At 37.2% G+C, this 21,639-nt stretch overlaps 1 protein-coding gene across 1 annotated transcript in view; it reads left to right on the top strand.

The window, feature by feature from the left end:
* NEBL (nebulette) overlaps positions 1–21,639 on the top strand; it is a 363,997-nt gene that overhangs the window by 185,713 nt on the left and 156,645 nt on the right. The window contains exon 4 of the mRNA XM_065921075.1: positions 8,012–8,119. Within this exon, the coding sequence (XP_065777147.1) occupies positions 8,012–8,119 (108 nt within the window). The remainder of the gene's footprint in view (positions 1–8,011; positions 8,120–21,639) is intronic.

Here is a 21,639-nt window from a genome sequence, read left to right as displayed (position 1 = left end):
GCAAGGGTTCCTTTAGAGAGAAACATACTTGGGGGTAGAGCTGTTGAACTGTAGGACATGTCCATCATTGGTCTCACTTAATCTCCTTTTGGTTCATCATTCAACAATTTACCAGTCTCTGGTTCACTTGGCTTTTTTTTCATCAGAAATGACTTTCTGCCTCAGAATGACCTTTTTCATTAGTCATTTTCATTTTCTCCATTTCTTTACATTTGCTACAAGATTAATAATTATGGCATTGGGGGAGAGAACTTATATCTCAGAATTAGCAAATAATTCAGTTGACAGCTCTGTTCACTGTTTTGATTTTTAGGTTTTCCTTTTCAGTCATTGTGAGCCTTTTTCTTAAGCTTTGCCAAACCGCCCTGGTTTCTAGGCTCTTTCTGTGTCTGAACTTGTGAGTGTTACTTACTGATGACTCCAAACACAAAATATCACTGAGCACGCACATGTTGGCAGGAACGATCATACATAAGCAATAAAGGTCATTTTTGAAATTTATTAAGAAGGAGTAAACTAATATTTGCTAATGACCTAGCATGGGTATGTCCCTGCTTGATGTTTCCATGTTATTTATGTTAATCCTCCACACACTGTGTAGTACATTACTTTTTTTTTTCCCTTTTCTTTTTCCATTTTATAACAGAGGATGAAGAGTGTTAGAGAAACTGAACAAATTATAAAAGATCACAGGACAGAATTAGGGTTTAAATTTAGGTCTTTTGGTTCTTGATGTAGGGTTCTGATCTATAATACAGGGAGAGAAATGTGTGTGTATGTATGTGTACATATTCATTTACATGTGTATGTAGTATGTCAATAGTCGGTAGCTTTCAGTATTTGAAATACATTTTTAAGATACTTCTGAAGAAAAATATGGCAATTCATGTTGCCCATTGAGTATATTCCTTGCATTTGATTTTTAAAAATTTAGTATAATTAGTTTATTCTTAAAAAATTGGAGTGTAGTTGCTTCACAATGCTGTGTTAGTTTCTGCTGCACAACAACATGGATCATTTGAGTCTAAGAATGCATTTTCAAGATGTGTTTATTTAGTCTTGAAGGGATCAACATACAGGAAACAAACTGCATTGCCTCCCAGGCACTGCATGTCCTTTCGCTTAACTCAGCCATGTCTGGACTCTGTACTCCCTCTTCCTGGGTCCTTCCTGCCATTTCTGACAAGAGATGCATCTCACCTGGCTAGGTCTCCCAAGGAGGCCAGCTTCTCAGGCTGGGCCCAGGAAATCTCTCTGACTTCTGTGGTCTTGGAACATTCTCTAATAGTGGACACCTGGGTTCCCAGGTGGCTCAGTGGTAAAGAATCTGCCAGCCAAGCAGGAGATGTGGGTTCAGCCCCTGGGTTAGGAAGAGCCCCTGGAGGAGGAAATGGCAACCCACTCCAGTATTCTTGCCTGAAAGGTCCCATGGGGAGAAAAGCCTGGTGGGCTACAGTCCATGGGGTCAAAAAGAGTAGGGCATGCACATGCATGTATGGGGAGAGAGGACCAAAATTTCCTGCCTTCTTGCTGATCTCCTGCCTCTGTTTTGCTCACTTCAGTGGGTTAATTCAGTGGCCAGAAAGAGCCTGTTAAAGCAGAAGTCCAGCATGTTCCTGCTCACATACAGCCTTCACTTCCTTCTGATCTTACTTCAGTGTCACCTCACTGAGGCCTTCCCTGATTGCTCTCTTTTAAAGGGTAGCATTTCTGACCCTTCTCATCTCACTTTCTGCTTTATTTCTCTCTTAGCACTTACCACTCATGTACCATTTATTCAAATTATGTAAATCTCATGTCTTTTATTTCTCTTCCACTGTAACGTAAGCTCCACAAGGCAGAGGTCATTGACTGTTTCCTTGGCTGTGTTGTTCTCACCCCTGGAACTGTACTTGGCTCATGGTAGCTGCTGAGTATTTGTTGAATGAACAAAGGATTAAATATGTAAATATTTGAGGAGGACATTCCAGAGAATGACATTCTTAGAATAATTCACCATTGTTACTTGTAGAATCATTGTAAAATACTTTTTAACAGGATAGAGGACAAGAGACCAGAGATGATAATTTTAAATCCAATGCTGAAGGAAAGAAAAGGGACAGAGCAGGAGTTTGTAATAGCAACTGCTATGCGGTTCAGTGAATACTTGTTGAGTTCATGTTGAGTGAGTTAATATATAGGAGTGCTGGGATGGACTGAATGTTTTTATTCTCCCAAAGTTCATGTTTAAACCTAATCCCCAATGTGATGATGTTAGGAAGTGGAGCCTTTGGGAGGTGATTAGGTCATGAAGGTGAAGCCCTCATAAATGAGTTTGGTGCCCTTATGGGAGAGACCCCAGAGAACTGCTTCATCCCCCACTCCATGTGAGACTACAGTGGAAAGATGACCATCTGTGAACAAACACGCAGCCTTTCTTCAGACAGTGAGTCTGTTTGTACCTTGATTTTGGATTTTTAAGTCTCCAGAACTGTGAGAAATAAGTTTTTGCTGTTTATAAGCAACCCGGTCAATGGCATTTTTTGGTATAACAGCCCAGATGGACTAAGATAAGCACTATGGATAGCAGTTTCTTTCCATATCAGATCTAGATCTGTGTTTCTTAGCTTGATCTCCCAGCTCTCCCTGTTTCTTTAGCCAGTTGGAACCAAGTTCAGTGCCCAAATAGGAGGTTCCTCTTGTACCTCTAGGCTTCCCAGGTGGCCCAGTGGCAAAGAATCTACCTGCAATGCAGGAGATGCAGGTTCGATCCCTGGGTCGGGAAGATCCCCAGGAGGAGGGAATGACAACACACTCCAGTATTCTTGCCTGAAAAATCCCATGGACAGGGAAGCCTGGTGGGCTACAGTCCAAGGAGTTGCAAAGAGCTGGACATAGAGACTGAACACAGCACTTGGATCTCTAGATCTGGGCCACCTTCCCTTGTCTATGTCTACTCCCTTTCCTTCTTTCTCCTCTGCTCCCTCCCTTCTCTTTCTTTATCATTTATTAATCAACTTGCACAGATCAGGTGCTATGCCACGATTTTGGACCACAAAGTTCAATAAAAGTTTGCCCTTGTCCCTGAGTTCTACACGTTCTAGAGCAGGGACTGTGACTCCATTGTGATTGTAGTTCAGGGTGATAACTGCTCTAATAGGAGGTGAAAAACCGTGACACTCAGCACTGGGGAAGACCCGTCCAGCACACAGAGCATCACCACTGGTGCTGAGCTTTAATGAATAAATGCATTAGCTTCCCAGGGGCTGAGGGTAAGAATCACTCTGTTAGTGACAAGGAATTCTGAGTGATCTTATGAGAGCTCTCTTCACATAGTTCTTACAGGTTTGCAGAGCCTGTGGCATGCCTCTTGGCAGAGACAGATTGTCACCCAGCACCTGTACAGATGGGATTCAGGATTCATCTTCACCTGTGTGGTCACCAGATGACACATCCAAGGTGTCTTTTAGGAGTCTGATCATTCACACAAATCCAACAAAAAATAAGTATCTATCCTAGAATAATAGTAAAATTTGCAAATGTAAGCTGATAGCTGATTCTTTTTTTAAAAAATAAATTTATTTATTTTAATTGGAGGCTAATTACTTTACAATATTGTGGTGGTTTTTGCCATACATTGACATGAGTCATTTGGCTTTATTAACCATGATCTATCTGATTGTTATAGAACTGTTCTTTTTGATGTCTCATGACAGATATTAGGTAATCCTTTCAAGTCAGGCAAAACCAGTATTATGATAATACTGGACATTTGCACAAAAAAAACGACTCATGCCTTCTAAAATTCCTCTCTGTGATTTATCTCATTCAGTCCCTACAGCCTTATTAGTTAAGAAATTACCAGACTCTCTAATTAAAAATGAGGAAATTTGGGCTTATGGAGGCTAGAAGGCCTGTGAGGTGGCTGTTAAGTGACAGGGATGGGGTGTTAAGTCTAGGCTGTTTCTCTGATACGATCCCCTATTTTTATAAACTCTTAAGTCATGTGTCATAAATAGAACCAAAGCATAGAAATAAACAAGGAGAAATTCACATGTCAGTATTTCTGGGAACCTTGTTGTTCATGTGTATACCTTGTAGGCATGGTGGTGGTGGCATATTAATCAGAATTCTTTTGGTTATTGAAGAGAGAGATATTAGCTCACTCATCTGGTAAGCCTGGTGGTTCTGGCTTTAGGAAGAGTTAGATTTAGGTGCTTGAATGATGTCGGGAATCACTCTTGAGGTTTTGCTTGCCTCTGTGTTGGCCTCATCATGATTGCATAGTGGCCAAATTAGGGCCAGCAACTTCAGTTTTACAGCCCACTAAACAGAGTACATCATGTGAAATGCTGGACTGGATGAAGCACAAGCTGGAATCAAGATTGCCAGGAGAAATATCAATAACCTCAGATATGCAGATGACACCACCCCTATGGCAGAAAGTGAAGAGGAACTAAAGAGCCTCTTGATGAAAGTGAAAGAAGAGAGTGAAAAAGCTGGCTTAAAACTCAACATTCAAAAAGTGAAGATCATGGCATCCTGTCCCATCGCTTCATGGCAAATAGATGGGGAAACAATGGAAACAATGACAGACTTTATTTTCTTGGGCTCCAAAATCACTGCAAATGGTGACTGAAGTCATGAAACTAAAAGATGCTTGCTTCTTGGAAGAAAAGCTATGACAAACCTAGACAGCATATTAAAAAGCAGAGACATTACTTTGCCAACAAAATTCTGTCTAGTCAAAGCTATGGTTTTTCCAATAGTCATGTATGGGTGTGAGAGTTGGACCATAAAGAAGGTCAAGTGCTGAAGAATTGATGCTTTTGAACTGTGGTGTTGGAGAAGACTCTTGAGAGTCCCTTGGACTGCAAGGAGATCAAACCAGTCAATCCTAAAGGATCTATCCTGAATATTTATTGGAAGGACCAATGCTGAAGTTGAAGCTCCAATACTTTGTCCACCTGATGTGAGGAGCTGACTCATTAGAAAAGACCCTGATGCTGGGAAAGACTGCAGGTGGAGAAGGGGACAACAGAGGATGAGATGGTTGGATGGCATCACAGACTCAATGGACATGAGTTTGAGCAAGCTCTGGGAGATGGTGAAGGACAGGGAAACCTGGTGTGCTGTCGCCTGTGGGGTTGAAACACAATCCTGAACAGCAACGAAATGAGCCAGACCATGGAGAAAGAGTAGCCCTTTCCCATGAGTTTCTACCACAGTCCCAGGTCTGGGATTCTTGGACACACACTGGATTATGTGTATGGGTTGATTCCTGAGTGCAGAGTACAGTCACTCACTGGTTGGATGGGGTCATCTTGTGAGGACAAAGGAGACATCTGCAACCGAAAAGAGGAATCTTCTCCCTCTCTCTGTTCTCTGAGCTCTATTTTTTTTTAATTAAAAAAGTTCTTTACTGTGGTGAATGTGGCATAAAACATACTATTTTCCCCACATTTAACTGCACAGCCCAGTGGCACCAAGTACATTCACGCTGTTGTACAGCCCTCACCATCGTCCACCTCCTGAATGTTTTACCTTCCTGAACTGAAAGTCTGTCCCTGTTAAACACAGTTAGCTCCCCACTCCCCACAGCCTACCCTGCACCCCCTGCCCCCGGCCCCTGGCATCTGCTATTTTTGTATCCAGTTGTCTCTCAGGATCAGACTATGCATACCTGGCAGACCATCGGATATAATATTTAAAATTAGCCCTAAGTAGAGAGAGAGGATATAAGTGGCTGGGAGTATGGAAAAGAGAGGGACTGATGAAGGGCTCAAAAGCTCCCTGTGAGCTGTCAAGATTTGCTGCGTGGACTGGTGCTTGCATTGGTGCTGAGCATGGTTGTGGGTCACTCCATTAAAAAAGGATTAAACATCTAAAAACTCTGCAAATCAATTATGGAGATAATTGTATATTCTTTAAAACTAATCACTTAACGAGGCAAGCCCTAATCAGATGAATCTTATGTGTCTCGTGAATGTGGAAAGGGCTCTTAAATGGTAATTAACTTGAAAGCTATGATTCTGGAATTTAATGGTTTTTCTTTTCAGTTCTTCCTTTGGAAATTGCCATTAAAAAACAAACAAATTTCCAAGCTCATCACAAAAAGAATATGTGATTGTGCCTTCTCTGAAATGGATGTTAAGGATGTTAGAACTTGGCTTCTAGATTTTTATTCTTACTTCGTCATTCCCCCCTTGCTCTTATTGTAACTTTGCCATCTTTCTTACTTTTATTATTTTACTGCTCTGCGCCCTAGTGTTTATTTCAAGCAAAGCTAAATGGCTGCCCTGCTTAGTTAGGCACAAAACCCTGAGAATGTGCCCGTGCGCATCTTCACACATGCTGGGAGATTGAGGGTTAGAAGGCTAATCTCACTCAGCATTTTCCGTAGCAGAAAAATAATGCAGTTTATTTGACCTTTTACTTATGGAAATAAAGTAAGGATTTTAGTACTTTTAGACATTTAAATGAAAATGTGGAGGGAAAATTAGATATTCTTAGACTAAAAGTGATGAGAGTATGTGTATCTTTTTACTTATTGTCATCTGGGATTTTTTTTTTTTTTCTTTTAAGCTCTTCAGATAAAGGAAAATTTCAGTAGCCTCAAGGACAGTAATGCCTGAGAGAACTGAGTATTTAAAAACAAACATGACTCAACAAAAACACTCATTCCATGCTCAGCTAAGGAGACTTTCCAAATTTATACAGAAAGTAACACTTGCAGAAAACATATTTTTATTAGCAACCCTAAACATTAATTATTAACATGTTTTAATTAGAAGCTGGTAATTATGAATGTGAAAATGGGGATTAAATGAATTATCAAAAATATGTTTCCATATTTCTTGATAGTTAGGCTTTTAAAGAAATAAGAACAGTTGAAGTGATGTAACCATCTCAGTCATTAACAAGCAGAATATTTAACTGGTGTCACAGTTATTGTCACTATGCTAATAATAGGAGATGGGACCCTAGTAAGATTAAACACGGGCTGTTCTAGTTCCCTGAGGAAACTGTAAAATTCAGCCTCACTGGGTTGTAATTAGAAAGAAATATATTTAAACACTGAAAAAAACTTTGGTACCTCAGTACACAGTATGCCAAGGGCATGTGCTTGAATTGAAGCCTTTTAATCTCTAGGTGTGGCCTGTTTTATAAATATTTCCATAAGCATTTACATATTCAGCATTTGGCAGTACAACACTATATAATCATACCCATATGCTTTGCCTGATGAAATAGAATGAAAACTTTGTAGGACAGGGCTGCTCTGATACTGTGGTATGTCTCCCGCATCCATAGCACAGTCCAGGCTCAAAATGATGCTTCGTCACTGACGAAACAAGCCATGGGACCAGAAGATTTAGCTTTCTCTTTCCACGTTTATTTTTCAGTTTTAGTACAACTGTTAACGATGATAGTAATAACTATTATGGAGCACTTGCTTGTTTCCTATGGGCTCAGTATGTGAACTAAGACATTTGATATTATCTTTCAACCTACTAAATAGCGTTATTTAAATACTAGGGCTTCCAGGCAGCTCAGAAGTAAAGAATCATCCTGCCCAAGCGGAAGACATGGGTTCGATCCCTGGATCAGGAAGATCCCCTGTAAAAGGAAATGGCAACCCACTCCGTTCTTCTTGCCTGGAGAATCCCATAGACAGAGGAGTCTGGTGTGGGCTATAGTCCTAGGGGTTGCAAAAGAGTTGGACGTGACTTAACAACTAAATAACAAATTTAAATACTGTTATTTTTGTCATTATCATCACTTTATGAATTAAAATGGCACCGAGGCACAGAGTGGTTGAGTAACTTACCTAAGGCCACGAAGTGGTTGTTGGGACACAAACCAAGCAGTCTCGCTACTCACTGTATCACCTGCTAGTAGAGCTGTTCCTGGAGATGCTGCTTCCAATTTTAGCAGCTTATATGGCCTCTGACTATCCTGAGTGGGATTATGATTCTTTTGTTTACTTTTCTTTTTCTTTCTTTTTGTCTTTCACTCCTAATTTTGTTAGGTCAAGTACAAAAGAGATTTTGAAGAAAGCAAAGGGAGGGGCTTCAGCATCGTTACAGACACTCCTGAACTACAGAGGCTCAAGAGGACTCAGGAACAAATCAGTAACGTAGGTGACCATTTGTTCAGTGATGTAATAACCCTGACTTTTATTTCTGGTGAGAAAGTGAAATTGGACAACTTGGAAGTGTTCTTATTGCTGTAAATGCCAGCAGTACTCGGTATGCTCAGAAAATATGCCAGGTTCATCTACTGAATCGCTTCCCTTTGATTACATCACTGTTATCAAGAGCCTAACATTAATAGCAGTGACTATAGGCATACCTACTTTTACTGTGCTTTACTTTTTTCACACTTCACAGATAATGTTTTTTTTTTTTTTTTAACAATTAGAAGATTTGTGACAACCCTGTGTTGTCAGATGATGTTTAGCATTTTTTAGCAATATTTTAATTTTTAGCAATATTTTTTAATTAAGGTAGATACACTTTGGCCACATGATGTGAAGAGCCGTCTCATTGGAAAAGACCCTGATGCTGGGAAAGATTGAGGGCAGGAGGAGAAGGGGGCGGCAGAGAATGAGGTGGTTGGATGGCATCACCGACTCGATGAATGTGTTTGAGTAAGCTCCAGGAGATAGTGAAGGACAGGGAAGTCTGGCGTGCTGCAGTCCATGGGATCTCAAAGAGTCAAACATGACTTAGCGACTAAACAACAACAACAACATGTTTTTAGACATATTGTACTATTGCACACTTAGTAGATGACAGTATAGTGTCATCTTTTAGATGCACTGCTGCTGCTGCTAAGTCATGTCCGGCTCTGTGCGACCCCATAGACGGCAGCCCACCAGGCTCCGCTGTCCCTGGGATTCTCCAGGCAAGAACACTGGAGTGGGTTGCCATTTCCTTCTCCAATGCATGAAAGTGAAAAGTGAAAGTGAAGTCGCTCAGTCGTGTCCGACTCTTAGCAACCCCATGGACTGCAGCCTACCAGCCTCCTCCATCCATGGGATTTTCCAGGCAAGAGTACTGGAGTGGGGTGCCATTGCCTTCTCCATTAGATGCACTAGAAAACCAAAAAATTTGACTCTCTTTGTTGTGACATTTGCCTTATTAAACTGGTCTGGAACCGAATATGCAATATTTCTGAGTTATGCCTGTGTATTTCTGAATACACTTTTAGTTTATTTAATTGGTTTATCAAGTAAATTGGCTTATCTAGCAAATCAATTTAATTAAATAAATAAATTGTGTATTTAGAAATAATAGTCATTGCTATTAAGAGATGTTATTGTAACAGTGTCTTATTTCATTTTAAATGATTCTCAACTTCAAATTTTTCCAGAATAGGACTTGTATAGGTAAATGTTAAAGCCTATCAGTTAATTTTTTGTGGTGAGTAATCATACAGAATATACATATAAGGTTAGGTATCTGGAGAAATCTCATGTTTGCTCAATGTGTGTATTCAAGATTTCACATTTTAAATTAGATATTTGTTGAAGTGGCATATTGCATCTAATTTCTGAAATAAACAGTTACATATGAAGTTGCTTTGAATTTGAAAGCTGCGTCTTGTTCACTAATAACATTTTCTTGGAAAAGAAAATTGAAACTAGCAGAAATTCAAAACATATTAGGGACCAAAAAGTGTTGAGTACTTATTAAAAGTGGTAATTATGTTTCTTTATTATATGAAGTGTGTCAAAATGCATTTTTTCTAGAAATAAGTTAATTCAATGTTAAGTACTCCAGGGGAAATACGAATGAAAATCAGCAACCATTTATATTATATAAAAGTATGAACAAATATGCAAGACATATACTTTTTCACAAGAAGTCTACTTTGTGTGTTTCATGTACAGTCACCAAAATTTATGTGTCTAAATGTTTTAAGTTATGTAGCATTGATTTCTGGGAAATGTTTAGCTAGCAGGTTGTTTTAAACTCACTGGTATTTGGCTGTCTTCGTTATGTACCGATATATAGTCACAATTTGCAGATAAAATCATAGCATACAGTCTGAGAATGAATTTTGTCAAAAGCTCAAAAACCAGAATTATCTGATATTTAAAAAATTTGTTTAGGAAGTAAGAGACAGAGACACTTTGTTTTGCCATATTCCCTAAGGTTTATCCATTGTTTGCTCTTTAAATGGGTGTTGTATTTCAGCAAGGACTTTTTCCTTTGAAGAGAAAGAGTTGAATTTTAAGGATTCAAAGCTTCTGTCCCTTAGTTTTTTCCACCCAATCCTTACAACCCACCGATCACGAATACTGAAGATTGCCTCTATCGTCTTCCTCCCCCTTCATTCTTTCCTTAAATCAAAACCCTATTTTTGTTTTCTAAAATGCAAATTAGAGATATGTTTCACTGGCAGTTACATTCAGTAATGTTTCTGATTTTGGATTATCTCTGGAGAACCTGTTTTTAAAAAATAAAAAGTTGCATAAAACAAAGTTACATCATAAATCTTCAACTATCACAAATTTATTTCAAAAAGAACTAAACATTTCTACTTAAGACATCCCTGTGACAGCTCACATAAGGACTGCAGTTGATTCAAAGGTAAGCCTTTTAATTTATATTCAAATTAAGTCATTATTCACATTTAATAAGAAAAGAACTGATCATTTCACCAACCTTTATCCTTAGCAGGAATATACATTTTATTCAATACCAGAGGCTGTTTGCAGATCCATTCTTAACTATGCAAAAACCCTTATAATACAGGTATGTATAAATTTATGTTTATTATATACATAGCAGTATATACAAAATTCTGTTTAGATTAAAATATCTTAATCTAATTTTTACCTATAAGGTAGACGGTGGTGATTTTAAAAAGTATGTAATTTAGATAACACCTTTTAAAACAAATTTATACAACAGTCTTGGAGAAGGAAATGGCAACCCACTCCAATAATCTTGCCTGGAGAATCCCATGGACAGAGGAGTCTTGTGGGGTACAATCCATGGGTTTGCAAAGAGGCGGATGTGACTGAGCAGCTAACACACACACATACCGCAGTCTTGATGTTAGCAACCATAGCAGTCTTATAAGTAGTTCTTTTAGCCATGATGAGGCATATTACTATTTGGGCAGCAGTAAGAAAATATAAATTTCATAATATTACTGTTAGGGATTTATTATTTTTTTCTTTAGTTTTTTTTTGAGAAATAATTAACATACATCACTGTAAAAGTTTAAGCTGTACCACATGATGGTTTGACTTACCTGTATCGTAAGGTGTTTACCACAGTAGGTTTAGTCAACATCATCATCTCAAACAGATGCAATAAAAAGAAAAGAAGAAAGAGTTCTCCTTGTGATGAGAATCCTTGGGGTCTACTTTCTTAACAACTTTCTTGTATAATATACAGCTGTGTCAACTACAATCATCATGTTGTAAATTACATATCTAATACTGATTTATCTTATAACTGGAAGATTGTACCTTTTGACCACATTCTTTCAGTTTTCCCTCTCTCCACCCCTCTGGTAACCACAAAACTGACCTTTTTTTCCTATAAGTTTGGTGTGGGTTTTTTGTTTCTTCTTAGGTAACACATATAAGTGAGATCATATAGTATTTGTCAATAAGTCTATTTGACGTATTTCACTTAGCATAATGCCTTCTAGGTCCATCAATATTGTTAAAAATGGCAGGATTTTCTCCTTTTCATGGTTGAATAATATTTCTTTGTGTGTGCACGCATGCATACATACTTACATATATCTTGAAATACCTTTATTCATTTATCCGTTGATGGATACTTAGGTTGTTTCCATGTCTTTGCTATTGTGAGTAATGCTGCAATGAGTATGAGAACGCAGATATCTTTTTGAGTTAGTGTTTTTGTTTCCTTTGGATACATTCCCAGAAGTGGATTTGTTGGATAATATGGTAGTTCTATTTTTAATTTTTTGAGGAACTGCTATGCTGTTTTTCATAGTGGCTGCACCAATTTACAATCCCACCAACAGTGCACAAGAAGTTAGGGATTTACTGTTGGAGAAAAGAAGCTGTTAAATATTCTGAGGTCTAGTGAGTTTGTTATTCATTTATAAGGCTACAACTTCATGAACTTTTCCTGTGACCTCCCGGGTTTTCCATATTACTCAAGGATCTTTTTTTCTGTAAGAAACATGGGCTAATCTGAAAGGTGATATTTTGACTAGTTCATTTTCTGCATTACTTTCAGATAAACCCAAACCACTGAAATATTTTGGCCAAATCCATACAGATGTTTTTGATCATGGCCTAGATTGTGTCTGTTTTGGGAGGAAGAAGGTCAGATCGAGACACCAGAGTCTTCTCCTGATACTGGGATAGAGTGGGTTTATCCTGAAAATCACAAGGGATATGAGATTTGAGCTCTGGGTTTAAAATAGGTTGGTGTAGGTATGTTAACTAAGTCAGGTTCTTTGTAATCTTTATTTTTCCATTTGCTTCATTTTCTTACTTGTTTTTAGTTTATCTTTGAATATTGTCCAGATCTTTTTGAACTGCCTTTAATCCCTTTTGGACTAAGGAAAGTATAAAGACATAATATGGTAGATTTAATGACAGCTCCTAGGTGTTTTGGATAATATGTTATGGATGAGTGGGCATTTTTGATTGCTTGTTACTATGTTAGTGTTATGAATTTTTTTTCAAACATTCTCATATTCATTTGTTAAAGGCTTGAAATCATTTGGAAATGCCTACTTAGTCTGGGTGTGTTACCAAGGTGTGGGATGAAATACAACTGTAAATTTGAAATTGTGTGTAATGAAAAGGGTGAGAGCAGGTTTAGCCTTAACTTCTTTCTTTTGGAGTCTATAATGCCAGCATATTGAATCTGGGAGATTTATTAAATGCTGCAATTTAAAGTTCTTCCACTATATTTCTCTCTTAGTATAGCTGCAGAAAGAATAAGAAAAGAGGCAAGATTTCATAATTTATGGAGTGGTTGGAATGAAAAAAAGAACTAGTTCCCAAAATAAAAAGGTTTTCGTATGAAATTGCAGAAGATGTCTGATTGCCTACCCCACCTCCCCAGTTCTAGAGTATAAATTCAGGAATGGCAGAAATGTCTTAGTACATTTTCACATTTTCTTTACGTAGTGACATTTCAGAAAAATGTTCTTAAATGACAACATATAAACATGAATTGAGGAACTCCTGTAACTTCTAACATTAAAAAATGTCTTTCTTCTGTTGTCCTTGTAGTTCTGGCATAATTGTAAAGGCAGTTTCTAATTCATGTGATTACCACCTTCAAGTTTATAAGCAGTGCATTCAGGAAATCTGCAGCAGGATAGTAAGGCAGACTCACCCCCAGACATCTAAGGGACTCAGTCCAGCCTAGAGAAGAGTATTGATGTGTTTTTCTGTTTACACACTAATATAAACTGCATTTTCAATTAGCTGAGACAGTCTGGGGATAAACTGTGAAATAAAATGATGAAGTTCAACCCCTAGAGACTGTGACAATCTTTGTGCTGTAGATAAAATCGAGATGTTTATTTTCTAATTTATTTCAGGTGGCAGAGAAATATTGTATGAAGGGGAAGGAAAAAAAAGACGCAGATGACAAATCTTATATTTTATAGAGTGACTAAAATGGTAAGTATACCTTTATGTGATTTGTCAAGATTAGTGCCTTGACTCACAGAAGAAATATTCAATATGTGTGTGTGTGTGTTGTGTGTGTGTGCACATGCATGCATGTGTAAGTGTACCTATGTATGTTGACTTCAGTGGGAATCTTTAGAACTCCCTTTCCTTAGATCACTGGCACATAGACAATAGAATTTTCACCTGTTCTATATTTAGTCCCTTACCTGTAGCATCTATCATTATGGTTATCTGTCCTGTTTCCCAAATATCCCCTTTCATTACTATTTTCACATTTAGCATACCCAGAAATGCTTACTTGCTTTACAAGAAAAGTTCAGGTTGAATCCCCTCTTTTTTTTTTTTTTTTAAACATTATAGAAAAGAGTCTGTATGTAATTTGATATTGAAATGTAATTGTTTTTAGTTTTTTTTTGAGATAGCTCCGTAATTTTTCATTGACTTCTTAGAATGCAAAATAAATTATATGCCCATTAATAAGCTTACATGGATACTGCTGATTTAGTTCCTTAAGATTTTGTGAGTTGGCTTCAGAAATATTAGATTATTGGAGATAAACATGGCCTAATAATTGAATAGCAGTGTCTATGGACTATTAAAAGATTTGATTCAAAGGTACACTGTGTATAAAGGGTGAGCATGAGGGTAGAGCTGATTGTCTGGGGATCTGGTCTCTGTTTGTAATTTAAATAAATCATTTTGACAGAGACTGACTGTGGCCATGTTCAAGCTGCTGATGGTGTGAAATTGAGTTGTATGGTGGACAGAAGACAAGCAGTCAAGAGAAATCCCCAAAGGCAAAATTTGTTATGTAATTGGGTCAACTCATGCATGAGAAATGCATGCTAATTGTAAACTGGTAGCAAAATTATAGTGTATGAGGCAATTAGGTCTTATATGAACCTGAACAACTGACATAGAATTTTTCTTTCTTTTTTATATTGAGCAAACATAAAATGGGATTTTTTTAAAGGCTAGAAAGGTAAACACCATACAGTGTTGAAATAGATTGTTACTTTTATTGCTCATACAAGAAGCATAACTGTTTTGTAACTAATGAAAACTTGATGGAATCTTCTGATTTTAAGTAGTGGAATCCTCTGGTTTTGAGTAGTGTAATCTAGTACACCAGGTAGTTTGAAAGGAAAATCCAGTGGTATTTTTGTTATAACTCCTAACTGGGCTGATTAACATAGATGATTATTGATGAGGTCAGTGGTTTGGATTTAAGCCCTTGAAATCTAGTATTTTCTGAGTGAATCTGTGTTACTTTAATGATCCTTATCTTCAACTTATCTCAACCAGTAACTCCCATAAATTCCTGAGTAACGGTAGGTCAATAGCATCGTCTTTAAAGTGAAGATTGAGTATGTAGAAGCAATACTGCAATAACATGTATTTTCCTTATAGTACCTACCACATGTAAGAATGGTTTATTTGTTTCAATACAGTTTGACATACCCAGTCTAATTAGATCTTCTGAACAACCTCTCCTTAGGGAAAGTATTTCTATAAGGAATACTTATACTTTCATGAGAAAAATGTACGGAAAATTGTGTTTTGGTTCTTTCTCATCTAAATCCGTGGTTTCCCTTACACCTGGTTTTGTTTTATTTTTCCACCTAGGGCAGAACTTCAAAGGTTAATCTCTTCTTTTTATCCTCAATTTTTAACCCACAGTCACTTAAAAAAACAAATACATCCCAGGCCAGTAATTACTTGTACATGGCACGTACAAGAGTTTTCCTTGTAAAATGGCATTGTCTAAAGAGGAGGTTTGGGAAGGGCCCCCATAATAAAAGAATTAACACATACTACTTCTTTTTGGAAACAGCGATTAAGGACTCAACAAACAATTTCTGAAGATCTTTCTTTTGTGAAATCCCTTCCCCTCCAACATTCCTCTCTTTTCAATCCTGCTGTGTTGAGGCCTTATCCTGCCTAAGTTATTACAGAGGTCTCCTAATTGGCCTTATCTCCTTTCAGGCTCTTGTGGTCCTTCGGTTGTATCTTAAACACTGTCACCAGACGACTCTTTCTAAAATGCCTCTTTCATCATGACCCTAATTATGACCCACTAAAAAACTTCCCCTGGACCTCCACTTTCAGCAGGATAAAGTCTAATCTTTTAAACTCCTTAATTTCTGACTCTAAGGACCCTCCACAGTCTGTTCCTAAATTATTTTTCACCTTATCTTTCACTGTCCTTCAACACTATTCTTCCATTTCTTTTAGGCCTGGCTCCTTATTCTGTTCTGGGCTTTTCATGAGTCTTTCCTCTGATTTGGAACAATTTCACACTGTTCATCACATTTCCACCCCTTGTTCTCAGACATACTTGCAGGCCCCAGAGAACAGTGATTTTTTTTCTTTTAATTGGAGGATAATTGCTTTACAATGTTGTGTTAGTTTCTGCTCTGCAACAAAGTCAGTCGTCTGTGTGTACACATCTATCCCCTCCTTCTTGAGCCTCCCTCCCGCTGCCCCTCTTTCCTACCTTCTCTAGGACAACACAGGGCACCGGGCTGAGCTCCATGTATGATATACAGTGGCTTCCCTCTAGCTATCCAGAGATCTTATCTCTGAGTCATGACAGTGCTTTGATGCTAGCCCTGTCACCTGTACCACCAAACTCACACATTGCATTCTACTTTTTGGCTTTAATTAACGTTTCATGTGATATTTGATATGTGTTTTACCTCTTTAACTTTGTGAAGATGAAGATTATCTATGACTTTCTTAATTTATGTGTTGTGTTGCCAAGATGGTTCTTTGCATGTTACTTTTCTTGTCACTTTCTTTTTCTTGAAACCTCTCTTTGAAAGAGAGTTCTTATTAGCTTTTAAGATTGCTTTGAGTCTTTTTTTTTCCTTTTGTGCTTCTTGATAAACACTTATTTTTTACTTTCTCCTATTTTTACTTCAATTTTCAGTGATTTATGTAGTTTTATCCAAAGATTATAGTAGTATTCTCTAAGTAAAGCAGGACCATTTGGTTTCTAATGTGGCATTGAAGAATCTTATTATATTAGAAATGCAAGGACTTCCTCTGTTTTAAAAGGTTGTAGCCAAGGAACTCTTTCTGATGAGTAAGTACCTGAAAAAAATTGGACTTGCAGTAGTCTGTTTGGGCCACCGTAACAAAATATATTATAGGTTGTGTGGCTTAAATGGCAGACATTTATTTACTTGTAGTTCTAGAGGCTAGAAGTTTCAGGTCGAAGTTTGTCTGAGTTGGGTTCTCGTGAGAGCTCTCCCTGGCTTGTTGAAGGAACCTTTCTTGCAGTGGCCTTTCCTCAGTGCATGTGCATGAGAGAAAGAGACTTCTGGTGTGTTTTCCTCTTCTTGTAATGATACCAGTTGAATTGGATCAGGGTTCCACCCATATGACCTGATAAGTTGCTTCAGTCATGTCCATTTCTTTGTGACCCTATGGACTGTAGCCTGCCAGGCTCTTCTGTCCCTGGGATTCTCCAGGCATGAATACTGGAGTGAGTTGCTATGTCCTCCTCCAGGGAATCTTCCCCACCCAGGGAGGGAACCCATATCTCTTATGTCTCCTGCATTGGCAGGTGGGTTCTTTACCACTAGACCCATCTGGCAAGCCTTATTTAACCTTATTACTCTCTTAAAGGCCCCCATCTCAAATAGTCATATTGACGATTAGGGCTTTAAGATATAAGTTGGGGGAGGGGCACGATTCAGTCCATAGCAGGGCATAATGAAAAATGATCTACATAAAATCACAGAATAGTTTTGAGATAAGTCATATACATTTTATATATGCTTAGATAAGCAAGCTTCTATCATAAATCACTGTCTTTAGTGGAGGTAGATGATACTGCCTGTTCCAGGAGAACGTGTACATTCAGTTTTGAGGTTTTTTCCTATTTTGAAACAGAACAATCTTAACTTAAAAAAAATTACTTCTAGGTCCTATTTCTAATCCTTAATTAGGGCCTTTCAAGCCTCTTTTCATTTGTGATTTTAAGCCATAGTCATTTATGGAAACAAAGATAAATCATAGTAGTAGTTATGTTTTTAAGTTTTCTAGGCCTCAGTTGAATTACATAGCTCAAAATACAGATTTCACATGTCATGTGCTGGCAGTTTGACCTGGGTGGATGTGAAGAAAAAGGAGGCCAGATGTGTGACAATACAGAATAAATATTCCATGCCACAGGGAAAATCTAGTAAAGACTAGCTTTTTTTTTTTTTTCTTAAATAAAAGTCTTAATTTCCAGTGCATTATACAGATTTATAACTTAAAAAGCATCTGAATTTTCTTCCAGATTTTCTTATACCTCTTGGGACATACCTACAGTGAGCACATACTGATTACTGAGGAAAACCCAGACACCTTACCAGATACATTTGTGGAATCCCCAGATGTGACTGCCATTAATAATTATGCCACATAATTATCATTTCAAGGGATTTTTAGAGGTAGGTTTAAAATCTGTTGTATTTTTCAGTTAATAAGTGTAATAGTAAAATTTCATTTTGACTTATTAGGAGGTCATGAGTCAAGGGAAACATTATACAGAGATTTAATTTAAACCCATTGGTAACCCAAGCCAAATTTAGACAATTAAAGAAAATTGCATGATTGGAAGTTAGAAGCAATGATTATTTTTTCAAGTATGTGCAGATACATTCTCTAATTTGCATTCTATTTTCCTAGAAGAATTATTTCATGAAAATTGCTTTTCTTTATTTTTTGCTTATGCTTCCTACCATAGCCTTCTTTTCTCTTACTGTTGTCAGAGTGGCTTTGTAGGCTTTTCCACTTCTGTACAGAATCCTGTGCAATGATGCTGTTAGAAGGATTGCTTGTAAAAAGGACCTATTGCTTTTGGAACATACCCCCAGGCTTTTCCAAAGACAAGAAACAAGAAGTTATAATCATTTTTTTTGTTTGCTCACATTTATGATTTAGTTTTACTCTTGTGGCTATATTAACTATAACAAGGCCAACTTTTAATTTGTTTGAATTAAGCCCTTTGATCATTTCACTTTTAGAATTATGAAAGAACTGGAATTTGCCTGTGTTTTGTAAACTGTGAAAAAGGATACAGATTTAGAAGAAAGAATAAAAGAAAAAAACTTATAAAGTATCATTCTGTTCTTAACACTTGTTATTTTTGATAGAATTTATTCCCCCCCCCCCAAAAGTGATTTGAATATTTACTTTTGATCTATAATTATTATAGGGCTTTTGAGGGCAAGCAGCATTTCCTGTTCATGTTTGAATCCTCCAAAACAGAATGCCTTGATTATAAAGAATAAGATAGAAGTAGAAGCTACCTTCACTGTTCCCTTACCTGTATATGTGTTTATTAAGCATTAAACATTTGCTGTGGGCGTCATATTGCACTAGACCCTGTAGCTTGCAGAAAAAATGAGAAACTACTTTTTACATGCATTTATGCTCCGTGCTAGAATGTGTGAAGTGTTTGGGAAAGGCTTTCATGGAGAAGGATAACCTTAATGCAATGTAAAGTCCTAAATGAGGGAGAAGATGAGCAAAAGGAGAAAGGAATGAATATAAGGTAACACCCAGAATCTACTTGTGAGGGTGCAGAAAGAGACACTATCACTGAAATGTAGATTGTTGAAAGAGTAGTATTGTATTTTCAAATGTGCAGATTTCAGATGTGTATCTATAGATCCCTCCACCCTCCAGATTCTACAAAGGAAACCACTTTTCAAACAATTGCTGACTTAACAGACATTTTGAGTGTTTACTATTAATATGTGCCAGGTACTTTGCTGGGAGGTGGGAATATATGAGGAATAAAACAGATACGACCCTTGACCTCATGGAGCTTATTGGTCCTACCTGTAAAAGGTGAGCGCATGATTGCGGCACAGTGATAAAGTACTTGATAGTGTGTTAATATCAGAGGGATGACTAGCCAGGTTTTGGAGGTAAAGGAATTGAAGCCTTACCATCACTATTTGAAAATAGTTTTTGAAGAATCTTGTGGAATCGTTTTCTTGAACAGTGACTCATACCGTTCATTTGTATAGTAGGTGCTATCAATCTTGTTTTTAAATTTTCCTGTCTCCTGTATTTGTTTTCCCTATCCACTGTTTGGTTGTCAGTATGGCCTTCTAGAAAATATCATTCAAAATTAATCAAACCATAGTATTATATATAAAATGTGAAAAAATGCTCATTTATAGAAGAGTATTGATCAACTTATTAATTTCAGGATGGCTTAAGAGATCAACATATAAATATTTGCATACATTTGAAAGTTCAGATATATGTTCTCTCTGTTTTGGTTTTCAGTGCTTAAGAAGTTGAAGGCTTTTTTTTGTGTGTGTGTGTGTATGTGTGTGAATGAATATTTATTTATTTGTTCATTTATAAATTTTCTGACCATCAAAGTTTATTTTATTTTTAATTTAATTTATTTAAACAAAAGCAGTCCAAGAATACTTTGGAATATTTTTAAATAGAAAATACTATTTCCAAATATGAAGTCAAAATACTGTAATTAGAAGGTGTCACACTTCAGTGTTGGCCTTTAAAGAGAGTGTAACAGATACTTATTAGATAATAAAAAATAGGGGAAATATGCTTGTTATGAACAACCAATTGGACAATAATATTATGAACAAACAATATTGTAATGAACAATCTCTAATCATTAAAAATAGAATCTATATTCATTAGAATTCATTAATTATTTTAATTTTTATTGCAAAATAACTGTTATACATTGTATCATGTTAGAGGTTATAAATGTAGTTTGCCATAGATTGGTAAGTAAACACCAGAGGATGGTTTTCATTTGCTGGTTGAAGTGTTTTGAAAGTAAAACTATAGCTGTTTTTTCATCTCTTTCCTACTCCCAACCTCTGTAGCTATAGTTTTGATTTAAGAAATCTTCACAATCAAGTCCAAAATATTGAGAAAACATTTTGATTTAAATAACATGCATGGATCTGAAAGCCCCCATATATACCCATGTGCTGTGTCAGTCAGCACACATATGCAGAATGCATGTACGGGTGTGAGTGGAGAGCTACTGAAAGGAACGGCTAGACATCGGTTGGTGCTGTTTGGTTTCCACCTTTGGTGTTCTTGGCCCAGTCTGTGCTGACAACAAACCTCTGGGACGTCCCCTCAGTGCTGTGGGGTCTTTTTCTGCCAAATATTGTTCTCTTGCAAGATTAAATAGCTGAATCAGTGTGGCCCGAATCTTGATCCTGCTGAGAATATTAAGACTCCTGCAGGTTGTAATACAGATTAGCTGGTGAGAGCTCTGTTGGAAAAATAAAGTGAGTTTCTCTAAATGAATTTAACAACTGCTGTGAACCTTTTTGTGTCTTCCAGCATGAATGTGTATCCTGGCAGTTAACCATTTATTTCCCTCATTTTCTCCCAAAGTTGCTCCAATCCACCCCTGGGCATTTACTGTAAATGTTTTCATAACTTCATTTCACATTTATGTTTCACCAGATAAGGCATTTGGTGTGTTAAATTGCTAAGTACTGTGAAGGGTAGGTCATTATTTATTAAGGAGGAAAACCATTTTTTATACTTATAAAAATAATTTAATGTCACTTATGTAATTAGATGAGCCACACCACTGAGTTATTTAGAGTAAACTGACTAATCTATTGCATTCTGACCATAGGTTTTATGTTACCGGTCAGAAAACTGTGAAGTATTTAGTAAAAGGGAGGACAGATGGCTAAAGTTATTTGCACTGATTCCAACCCTATTCCATGACTATTTCTGCTTCTAGGCCTAGATGATGATAAACTTTGAAGTATCTAAATTCTACAAAGAATATGGTGCATGCATGCATGCTAAGTCGCTTCAGTCATGTCTGATTCTTTGCAACCCCATGGACTGTAGCCTGTCAGGCTCCCCTGTTCATGGGATTCTCCAGGCAAGAATACTGAAGTCGGTTGCCATTTCCTCCCCTAGGGGATCTTCCTGACCCAGGGATTGAACCCACGTCTCTTACATCTCCTGCATTAGCA

Source organism: Muntiacus reevesi, chromosome 2 (assembly GCF_963930625.1).
Source record: "Muntiacus reevesi chromosome 2, mMunRee1.1, whole genome shotgun sequence".
Classification (NCBI taxonomy): Eukaryota; Metazoa; Chordata; class Mammalia; order Artiodactyla; family Cervidae; genus Muntiacus; species Muntiacus reevesi.
Note: the sequence above shows the minus strand (reverse complement) of the source record. Positions and strands in the feature narration are given on the sequence as shown.